The sequence below is a fragment of the Parasteatoda tepidariorum genome, chromosome 7 (assembly GCF_043381705.1).
Source record: "Parasteatoda tepidariorum isolate YZ-2023 chromosome 7, CAS_Ptep_4.0, whole genome shotgun sequence".
NCBI lineage: Eukaryota > Metazoa > Arthropoda > Arachnida > Araneae > Theridiidae > Parasteatoda > Parasteatoda tepidariorum.
The window spans coordinates 7,742,572-7,754,654 of NC_092210.1; the positions used below are offsets into that span (position 1 = coordinate 7,742,572).

At 31.7% G+C, this 12,083-nt stretch overlaps 1 protein-coding gene across 1 annotated transcript; it reads right to left on the bottom strand.

The window, feature by feature from the left end:
• Nucleotides 1-204: 204 nt before the first annotated feature.
• On the bottom strand, nt 205-11,811 carry LOC107441021 (muscarinic acetylcholine receptor M1-like). Its single transcript, XM_016054148.3, has 2 exons — nt 11,510-11,811; nt 205-4,455 (listed from the first exon to the last, which is right to left on the bottom strand). Exon 2 carries the CDS (start codon nt 4,349-4,351, stop codon nt 2,732-2,734), a length of 1,620 nt encoding a protein of 539 aa, XP_015909634.1. The 5' UTR covers nt 4,352-4,455; nt 11,510-11,811; the 3' UTR covers nt 205-2,731.
• Between the last annotated feature and the right edge of the window lie 272 nt (nt 11,812-12,083).

The following is a 12,083-nucleotide window of genomic DNA, read 5'->3' on the forward strand; positions in this document are numbered from 1 at the left end:
AACACTTGGTTATGGTTTGGGTGAACCTATATAAAAAGTTTCTAGGATTCTATAAAAATTACAATTATATATTACCTTCATGTTGACGACTTATAAATTCCTGAGTGTTATCCTAAAGATGCACCAAAAATTAAAAAAGAGAGGGAGAGAAATAATTTTTTTCAATCTTGTCGAAAATGAAATTAAAAAAGTAGGAGTCGCAAATTGAGGTTTAAGTGAGGAAATCTATCGAATCACTAAGGAGGAAGGTGTGATGAAAATCATCAATAATCCGCAGTTTCTAATAATCGTCTTTGAATTCCTAGTAATTTTTTCTGACAATCAAACAGGGTTTAGTTCCATTTACAGTTCGTCATATTTAAATAGAATTTTTTCCTGGAATATAATTAGTTTGCGATCCTCGGCGTACATAATTTTCTTATTTAGTTTTTACAACAATTCCGGAAACATGTGTTAAGGTCGGTCGTTACTGAACTCCTCGAAAATCATCAAAACTACAGGAAATAAGACATTTCAATTTTTTTTTTTTTTTAAATACTAACTTGTCGATTTGAAGTTAAATGTAGTTAAAATGTAGTAATAAAAGTACTGCATTCATAAAAACGATAAATCAAGCAAACATTTTCCCCAAGAGTGTAGAGAAATTACTGAAACATTCCTTTTAATCTTAGAAAAGGATTGATTACTATAAAAATACTGATTCAAAAAAAAAAAAAAAATGTGCAAATGATGTTACATTTTGAATATTGAAAAATGACGTTACCATAAAATACTTGCTTAAAATCCTAAAAAAGAAAAGGAATAAAATCACGTGAAAATTTTAAAATTTTAAATGCAAATGCCAACAACAATCCGGGATATGGTGACTGTTTTGGATTATCTCCATTAACTTCCTTGACTCGATATTTATCTTTTATACTTTTAAACTTGTTTTCTATAAAAATGTACATTGAAATTTACACTGAAAGGTTGAGAAAAGGTTTAAAACAATAAGTTCATGATCATCACGTAGCCAACCGCATGCTTATGTGCGCAACCTCTGCGCAGCACAGTAACCACAAAATACAATTGATTCACTATAAGACTTGCGCAGAACATACGTACAGGAGCGTGCAGGATGCTCCGTGAAAGTGCTAAATATAAAGATTTCGCTCTCTCACATAACATTAAGTATGCTCGCTGACGTACGATATGCGCAGTACAGTTACCACAAAGCAATCTTGATTCTCTAGATTTGTGCAAAACCTACGTACGGGAGCGTGCGGTTTGTAACGTGAGAATGCGAAATCTGATTGTATTACACTTATGAATTCAGAATCATCCCAATATTTACACAAAAGACGAGTGTTCACATAGTTAATCGGAATCATGTAAATGTAGAAAATGTAAGAAGTCTTTTTTACAGCCACATAGAAACATCCATTCTTCTTAGACCTTTAATGATTCTAATGCGTAACTATCAAAGCACATCAGCTATGTAATAATTAACTTGATAACCATTGGAGACAGGGTCTTTCCATTTCTCTGAATAGCTGTATCTCCTAGTTTGCAGTGGTACTTTTCTCCACACAATGTGTGACATAGAATTCAAAGATAAGTTATAAAAAAATTGCATTTAATTTTTTATATTTTTTAGAAGAAAATCAAAACATTTCGTTTTAATTCTAATAAAAGTTGATTGCTGTAAGTGGACGAGAGAATTATTCAACTAAATATGCTGATTATGATAATATAACAGCAGGGGCGGCGTTAAACATATGAATGTAACGCTTTAAATAAACAAATTTTATTTTAACTTACTACAAACACTGTCATCCATTGTATTAAAAACACATCTAAGTAGTTAGTACCCACGCAACCGCATGCGTTTAGTTAAAGAAATTACAGTCAATGAGCAAAGACAATTAAAACGGCAACCGATGGCCACTGAGGGCAAATTCTCTTTCATCAACATTAGTAACTTAAAATATATAATAAAAAAATTAGTTTGAATAAACCAAGAATTAACCATAAAGCAGCTTTAAATGCTGAAATAGATTTTTAAAAACATCAAAATGCAAGTAAATTACGGCAGTATTACTTCCTCACTTTCTATGTAGGAGTAAAGTAAAGTATATCAGCAACAGCTCTTTGGGGGCCATTGGCTCGTGGAGTTTATAAGGTTCCACAATTTCGCGAATAACGGTATGATTGTGCTATTTTATTCAGTAATGCGCTCAACGTTATCTTTAATTCAAAGACAAGCTATCAGTCAATCTGGAGCTGGGGGTGATTCAATCAGCCGCAATAACAGCTTAGTGCCTTTAACCACTGTTCTATCGTTGCCTTCTACGTGGAGAAATCCTGTTAAAAATTATTTGCATTCTATTATTGAAAAAATCAACATTTGTAGCTTCATGGTTTAGTCTTAGTTTAGCTGAAATTTCTTAATTTCTTTACTTTAAATTACTAATGTAGATGGAAAAAGAAACTGCTCTGAATGGTTTCTCTCGCGATATAGCGTCCGTGAATATATATTCAAAGCTGACAGAAAGACCACGATTTTGATCTTGCTCGCAGCACCTTGACAAGTCCAAAATTCTGTTGTGACAGTAAAATAATTCTGTTAATCAGCTTTCGATCCCCGGTATGTTACCAATTCCGTAGGATAAGATACCGGGTTTGTCTGAGGTGGTGCATTTCGTGCAGTAAAATGAAGGATATGTTTGTTTATCCTTCTGTCAGCCTTATGTCAGGAGGCTTTCGAATGAAGACCGCGAATAATGCTCAATTTTGATTTCTGCCTCCAGGTGCAGGTTAGAATCCTCCAATATGTTTTTCTGAAATTAGCATTCGCCAGTGCATAGCACAAAGGGTTGACCATACTGTTCATGTAACAAAGATAATAAGAAAAGTCCCACAAACCTTGAGGAATAATATCATCACAACTAACAAAGGTCTCAACGCTTTTTATCAGCACAAGTACGTTATACGGCGTCCATGTTATTATGAACGCAAACAGAATTGCGCTCAATGTGCGCGCAGCTTTCGAATCAAATTTTCTGTCTTGAGTCTTATTTATAATTTTTTTTACGTTAGGTCTTTGCAACCTTGCTTGTTTCGCTAGTCTAAAAGCACTCAAGGCTTCGCTTGAACTGCACCTTTTAATATTTTGATTTGTCACTGAATGCTCGACCAGGGCACTAGTGCTCCTCGATGATCTCATCGGAACAGGAGTGATTCGAACGTCATCTGGAATCTGCTTGACCGTTGCTTGTTCGTTTTCGGGCATGCTAATCATTATGGTATACATACCTTCATCTCTATTCATCGGATATATGCTATCTCCTGCTTTTTTTCGTAATGCCTCTATCGTAGCTATTTGATCTGGCCGAAGAGTTACGGAAGTTGTCCTGGAAGACTGGATAGGAGTTTCGACTGAGCTAGGTGTTGTGCCACCGGGGCTGTCATCATCGTTTGCTTCATCGCGATCTATGCTACATAGAGAAGAAAGAAAGGCTTTTAAGTGGTGGGAACAGTTTTTATCCTGCTCGGGCACAGGAAAATCTTCATCTGAGAGCATTTTGTTTGAAGTTTCTAAATTGCTAGTTGATTCTTCTACAGCAGCTACTGGATTAGGAGTTGGATCTGGTTGATCAATTTGTTTGTCAGCGTGAAGGTTCGCATGTTCTCTTTTACTCTCTTCTGTGGCCAACCATATTCTGTAATACAAAGTAATCATAGTGATGACAGGGGCATAAAAAGCGATGAGACAAGTTATCACGGTTATGTAGGTGTTAGTTTCAAGGAACTGTATGTAGCACTTGTCATCTGGGACTGATCTCTTGCCCTCGATGTAAGGCCAGCCAACAATCCACGGTGGCCATGTTATGAACGATAATATCCACGCACCACCGATCATAAAGTAGGCTAACTTAACAGTTCTTAGAGCTCGATATTTAAGAGGATTGGTAACCGAAAAGTATCTATCAAAGCTAATGACGAGTAAGTTACACACGGATGCGTTACTGCACAGATAGTCTAAAGCAAGCCATAGATCACAGACTATGGCGCCTAAAGTCCATCCTCCCATCAAAAGATAAGTGGTAAAAAGAGGCATTGAAATAGTCCCGATCAATAAATCGGCTGAAGCTAAACTTAAAAGGAATCGATTGCTTATGGTTCTCAGTCTTCTGTCCATATTATAAGATATTATCACCAATATATTTCCGATTATCGTTACCATACTCAAAATAGTTGTTATAGTTGCTATGGCAATGGTTGAAAGTAAGGTATAGGGTGGTACTGGAACGCTGGAAACAATTTCGTCACAGGTGCCTGGAACATTGGTATTGACCACTTTTTCTTCCATGCTTTAACGATGACTCTTAATTATTTATTCCTTCAAATGGATGCAGATACTGTGCTGGTTTCGCTAAGCTGTCTTCAGATGGTTGGCAATGCATCCATTATCTCCTACAATATAATTGAAGATTAATATACTGTCATCACAATTTTATTGAGATTTATCAAAAAAACCTGTGATATCAGTTTCCAATTAGTAATAGTTTTAAAATTCTGTTCTTTTTTTTTTTAACTATATTTACTTTTTCGTTTGATGATTTTTTGTAGTTATTTTTGACAAGCTAATGTTAAGGCTCTAAGTTCCAAAAAATTCCTTAGGGGCATTAAAATTCTTAGCAGTATTATAATAGAAAAATTTCTAGTTAGAGCTCTGTTCCTTACGAGAACATATTCCAGAATGTATAATTTTTTCAAAACAGTAAATGATGATAATTTGTTCAAACACTTTTTATTTTGGCAAGCCAAGCATTAGTATAATGGCGAGTTCGTTTACGTTAGTGAGTTAATTAAGAAGCCAAGAGCTTCCTATTGCTTTCAAAGTTTGTCTTTGTTATCCTATATTTTATTGGGATAATGATTTATCTAAAATACCTTCAAATTCTTGCCCTTATTTGAGAGGTAAAATAAATAAATCCAAAGTAGATAAATAAATAGAACAATTCATTTTAGAATATGTATGCGAATTCTTGCTAGAATAGTAGTACAAAGTTTACTTTAATTAATGAAAATATAAAAGTAAATTTATGTAAAATTGATTAACTGATATTTCCATCGTTTTTTTTACCGTTAAAGGCAGAATTTATCGTGATATGCAATTTATTATCAATCAAAATTCCACTTACTTTAAGATTATCAAGATATTACAAGTATCAGTCAATGATATTATAAGTATCAATCAATTTCTGATCAATAAAGGAGATTTAATTGTCAATTAAATTATGAATAGTTACAGTTTTCAACTTTCCGCTGGAGCTTTATACCTAATGACAATTATTAAAACACACTAATTATAAATACAATTTACAGTTATTTTCTCAACGCTGCTAGGCCAATTTATTGCAATATTATCTTCAAATATAACTTACATTCATTCAAAATTTCGAACCACTTTCTGACTAGCTGGATAATTCAGATTTCAACTGATACCAATGCAAGTTAGAGATGTTTCATAAATCAAGTAGAATCACAACATTTTATTGACGTTAGAAACTTTTGAAAAATTTCCAGAAATAAATTGACAGACAGATGACTAAAATATTGTTATTATTATTAATAATAATAAGATAAAAAACATTAGAACATTAGAAACACTTAGAAAGGAGAATATAATAGTGTTATTGTCAGACAGAAAACAAAATGCGTAAGGTGTATTTTTTTCCGTTATAAACTTCACCTTCGATGTCCCCTACGTGAAAGTGATACGCTCTTCACTGTTCGTTTTGTGTCTGAGTAAAATAGATTATTTTTTCCTTTTTAGTTCCCTCTAAAAACGCAATGTTAAAATTTTTATTTCATCATTTTCTCTATTTTATTACAATTTTACTTACGTAAAAAGAAATTACTTTAAACTGAAAAATATTATGCATGCTCAAAATATTGAATTTCTCAAAATTAAGCACGATAAAATGCACAAATTTGAACGCGCAAATACTTGATTCATTGTTCAATTAATTATAATACCAGTAATTATCAGAACTAAAGATAAAAAACAGCGTTAATCTCTTTATATATATTTCTTATGAGACCCCATAAATTCAGGTATATCCATTTTCAACTCTATAGCTAATATTATAGCCTTTCTTGGCTCTTTTGCAAAAAATAGAAAACTCACATAAACTGAATTCATCCAAATGTCACAGAATGCATAACTTGTAGGTTGTTAGGTTGTTGGACGCTATCAAAATTCACAATTTAAATGAATAAAAAAAAACTAATTGAGTTATTTTTCCGAGAAAATAAAGGTAAAAAAGGTATTTAAACCATAAAATCTTTTAAACAAGTGCCAAATCCCACAATACAAATTTTAAATATGAATTATTTTCTTTCTTCAGCAAAATAACAAAACAACACAAATAACAACAAAATAACAACCGATGTTTAATAAATCTTATCAATGCTTCACAACTAATATCTATTTAATCTATCCCAAATCTTTTTAATTCTGTTGCTAAAAGTCTAAAATTGTAAAGGCGTTGTTAATGTTGACACATCTAGAGTTACCGCCTTATTTTTTAACACCTAGATATTTGTGATGAAAAAAACTCCCTTTTCTTCCCTTTGTTTACACATTTAGAGTTTCCACCATATTTTTTAACTATTTGTGATTAAAAAAAAACACTTTTTTCCCCTTTGTTTACACATCTAGAGTTTCCACCATATTTTTTAACACCTAGATGTTTGTGGTGAATAAAACACTCTTTTTTCCCTTTGTTTACACATTTCGAGCTTCCACCATATTTCTTAACACCTAGATTTGTGATGGAAAAAACTCCTTTCCCCCCTTTGTTTACGTATCTAGTGTTTTCACCTTATTTTTTAACACTTAGATGTTTGTGATGAAGAAAAAAACCCTTCCCTCCCTTTGTTTACACTTCTACAGTTTCCACCATATCTTTTAACACCTAGATATTTGTGATGAATAAAATCCCCCTTTTTTTCCCTTTGTTTACACATCTTGTGTTTCCACCATATTTTTTAACACCTAGATATTTGTGATGGGAAAAAAACCCCTTTCCCCTCTTTGTTTACACATCTAGTGTTTCCACCATATTTTTTAACGCCTAGATATTTGTGATGAATAGAAACTTCTTTTTTTCCCTTTGTTTACAAACATCTAGAGTTTCCACCATATTTTTTTAACACCTAGATATTTCTGATGGAAAAAACCTTTTTTTTTTCTACTTAAAAAGAAGAATGCTTCATGTTAGAGATGCTTGCAAACTTTTTTAAATAATTAATATTCAACAAATATTTAAATAAATACAGTTGGAAGAATATCTTTTACTTTTTTTCTAACTTTTGTATGCTTATAGAATATAATAAGAGAAATGTTTTCATACTAATGCTTAGTTGTGAATGCTTAGTTAGTTGCGATGCGAATGTTTATGATATTATTATAAGTTTTATTATGTTTGTCATCGGGATTAATTTCCTAAATTTAATTAAAAATTTTAAGCAAATAAATAATAAAAATTTTTTTTTACTAAAATTTAAGACTCAGTATGAAACACGTTCTCATGTTTGTCACATTTGTTTTAAAAATACAATCAAGGGAATTTCATAACGTCAAATCCGTAAAGCAAGGATTTTAAATTGGTTTTATGAAGAGAATTATTACTGTTATTTAGAGCATAAGTGCATTTTATGGATGTGTTTTAAAAATTTCCATTGAAAAAAATCATAATTTGCATAAAACATGTCATAAATTGTCCAGATAAGACAATAAAAGTTATTTTTAAAATATTTATCAATCTCCTTCAATAACAGAATATCCGCCATAAGAAACATTGTGATTGGTGGCAATATTTGTTTCCAATTTAAACATAACGTTGAAACAAACACGATCTTTAAAAAAATATTTTTTAATTAACTTGATACTTTTTAAATAAATTTAAATAAAAAATTGAGTAATTTTCGCATTTTTTATAAAAGAAATATTTTTTTCTATCTTTCCTGTTCTCAGAATATTTTTTCAAAAGCATTACTTTAGTTACATACGTGTAATGTAAGAAAAATCTGACATATGTAATTTATTTTTATGTGTAAAAAGTTTGGTTATGTGTTTGAAATATATTTTTACATATAAGAAAATTTTGATGTTGTATTTAAAGTTTCGTATTTGATAAACGACGTCGTTGACTGAGTGGTACGGCTTCGCACTCTCGTGCTACTAGTCCAGAGTTCGATCCTCGGGCCGGGCAAGGTTTACCCAGCCTTTCATCCCTTCAGTGGGTAGATAAAATGAGTACCAAGCATGCTTGAGAACTAAACACTGGGGGTTCCACGTTGGGCTGACCACCCAACAGGAACTTGTGCACTCCAGAGTCCATGGTCAAGTAAACTGAGATGGGCACAGTAGGCCTTGGCCCACTATGGGCTGTCGCGCCACTGAGTTCAGTTTAAATTTGATACACAGTCATAGAAAGAATGTTATATTGAACATTTAAAAGCACTACTCGTAGATCCAAAATCACCTCTCTTAATATGGGTTTTGTAATATGTTTTTGTGTGAATTTTTTTAGAGTTTGGAATTTAACTGAGTTATTACTTAAATATTAATTTTCCTTAAAATTAAATATTTAAGCGAGAAAATTGTTTTATTATCGGGCGAAATCTATGGCGTTTCGAATAACTATTTGTTCGTTCGGTGAAACAAAGTGGTCTAATATTTTCTGGGATTCCCAATACCTTCTTGATTGGATCACAGACAATAACGTTCTATTTGTTAACAATTTTCATTTATTTAAAATTGTTTTTGCAAAAAACTCAATTTGTTTTTCAAATTTCATAAAATTGTTTCTCTTGCTTTGGAAAATTAAAAAGGCTTTGAGCTATAAGAGTTAATTTATACGAGCCCATTCGACTGAAACACACAAAAAGTTAATAACTCAGTTATTAATACGGAAGTGTAACCCTCCTCAATCTTTAACCCACTGGCAGTTCAGCAATTGTTCAAAATTGGAAAGATGTTTCTCCTCTATACACTATTACCATATCTTATAACATTGGAAAACCTTTTTTTTCTATGCGGAAGAGAAAAAAAAGGTTTTTCTATGTTATTAGATAGGCTAATAGTATATAAAGGAGAAACATCTTTCTAATTTTTAACATTTGCCAGTGGAAAAGAGAGCCGTGGTGGCTCAAGAGATAGAGGATCCACCTTCCAATGAGGTGAATCGGGTTCGAATCCCAGAGATAGATGACCAATACGAATTCCACACCCGGCTCGAACTGATCTCAGTGCTGACGTAACATATCCTCAGTGGTAGACGGATCATAAGTTAGAGTCCCCTTGCCATCTGGCTAACCGTGAGAGGTTTTACCTCACCATGTAATGCAAATACGGGTTAGTACCACAAAAAAATACCTCCACGAAAGCCAATTTACACTAATACTTGATCCAGGAGTTTCCTTGTCTTCTGGATTGGGTTCAAAATTACAAGGCTTCGGAGTTGAACATTAGTAGTCGTAAACTCAAAATTGGATTGGCTGTTCAACGTCGGCTACATATATATATATATGTATGTGTGTATACAATTTATATTATTTAAAAACCTACTTTAATGCTTCATTATCTGGGCTCATTAAAATTTGCAAAAACTAAGAATAAGGCAGTGATTTTAATAATTGTTTTCTGGATGGAAAAATGTCGCACATTGGTGATTTTTATTTTATTCATTTGTTTTTAATTTATTTGTTTTAAGTTTATTTGTTTTTAATTTATTTGTTGTTAATTTATTTGTTTTTAGTTTATTTATTTTTAATTAATTTATTTTTTTTAATTTATTTATTTATTTTTAATTAATTGATTTATTTTTAATTAATTGATTTATTTTTAATTAATTTATTTTTAATTTGCATATTTATTTATTTTATTGCTATTTATTTTATTATAATTTTAATTTATTTATTTGATTAGTTATTTATCCGTTCCTAAAGCCCAGATAATTCTTTACTGCTAGACGATATAGTTTAAAATCATTGTTTGGCTTCAAGTGCAAGGCGTATAAACTGCGGCGTTTTTATTTTCCTTGATTCGAAAAACCATGTTAAAGCAGCTTCTTGTCATTTTCGAATTCGGTATGTTATATAAAGTATGAGATGAGATTGACAGATTTATCCGTGATGGCTCAGTGGTCAGGCTCTGAAATGTCATTGGGAAGAACTAGTATAAGGGTTCGATCCTCGGTTTTATAATCGATACCAACTTGTATTGGTAAGTAAAGGCGGCATGAGCACAATACGGATCACATTTCCACCATTATGGTTTTGGATTTTTAGGAGAGCACTGGAGAATGACGTTGGAGGTTAAATTTGTGATTAACAATTGTGGAACCTTAATCTCTATACCCTCTTACCCTCTGAAATGCTCTACTTTTTGAGGACCGACGAATTTTAATAAATAAGTGAATAAAAATGAAAATAAAAATTAAGTAAAAAGCAAATGAGTAAATATAATAAAGGAAATATTAAAAAAATGGTACAAATCTTAAATTTAAAAAAGCTAGTAAAAAGTCTTTATTTTAAAAAGAAGCATTTTTTCATTAATGTAATTCTTATATCGAACTCGAAAACAAAAAATTAATTTGTTAACTTGTTAATAAATTAATTTTTTGCTTTAAGTGATAAATTTGCTAATTTGTTAACTTGTAATACACGAAAATAAGAAGTTAACAGTGATAAGAAGAAATATAAATTCGATGGAAAACAAAAGAAAATTGTTACTGAAACTGGGACTGAATGTAGAAGAAAACTGTTACTGAAATGTAAAACTGTGAGAAAAAGAAATTCAAACAATTTTGATATTTAAAAGAATTACAATAAAACTATAATTCCCAGCAAATTTTGAAAAATTGTTAATTGCAAAATTGAGTTCTTTTAATGTAAAGCTGCTATTTTCTCATAAGACATTCATACATATATTTTTTCAAATTTGTGATTTTTAAATCAAATGTTAGACATTGAATAACAGATTAAAAATTTTGTGAATTTTGCAACCACTATTTTATTATTTCTATTAATTTACCCGGTAAAATATTTATTTCCGAAGAAAAAGAAAAAATACAAATACAAATGTAGAAACAAACTGAAAATGTCGTAAAAAATAAAGTTATAACAAGAATTTGAAAATAAAATCTCGTTTTTAATCAAGAAAAAACAAATAAAACGCACGTAAAATCGAACAATCTGGGGTAAAATCGATCGACCACTAAGCAGGTAAAAGCATATCACCTCGTTCTCTTTGACATCTCGTTTATCCCACTTATGGTATAACCTGACGTCGTTATATCCCTACCTTAATTTTTAACCATAAGTCATCAACCAAATTACATACCAAATACAACCCAAAATATAAACACGCTTAAAACAAAGTATGTTTTTCACCATCTCCCAAAATTTTTAATTCGAAATGTTATTTTTAAAAGCAGACGACTATTTATCTTACCGAATTCCATTGGAATCTGGCATCTGCTTGAGAAGAGGACGAATGCTTGCTCCTCTTTCTTCCATCGAGTCATGTTTCATCTGAGGTTCCAATCGATAAAGGGTGTTGCTTATGGGTTTAAAACGGTAATACAGAAATTCAGCTCGAAGATAGAAGTTTAATATTATTCTAAATTTAAATATCGTCTGATTGAATTGTATCGTTTTGTTTATTTTTCTCGGGGAATTCGAGAGCACCAGGAAGAACCATCACTTCACTCAGGGTTCATGGTGAAAAAGGGGACCTTGCGCGCGCAACCGCCCACTTGCTGAGGGATGAGGGCGCACACATTCTTCTGCAGAAGCCCATATCCAGGGGCGCGGGATGCATTTCCAAAGGTATTTTCTAACTTCCCCCCTCCATACAAAGAATTCGTAGATGTTCTTTTTTTATTCAACCAATACTTTTCGATAGGAGATACAATAAAAGTGGGAATCATTTGCTGTTTTTCGATTATATCAATTTCAATAATCGCCTTACAAATGACAGATGGAGACATATTGTCGTTAAATAATTTTAATAGAAAATGCCTTGT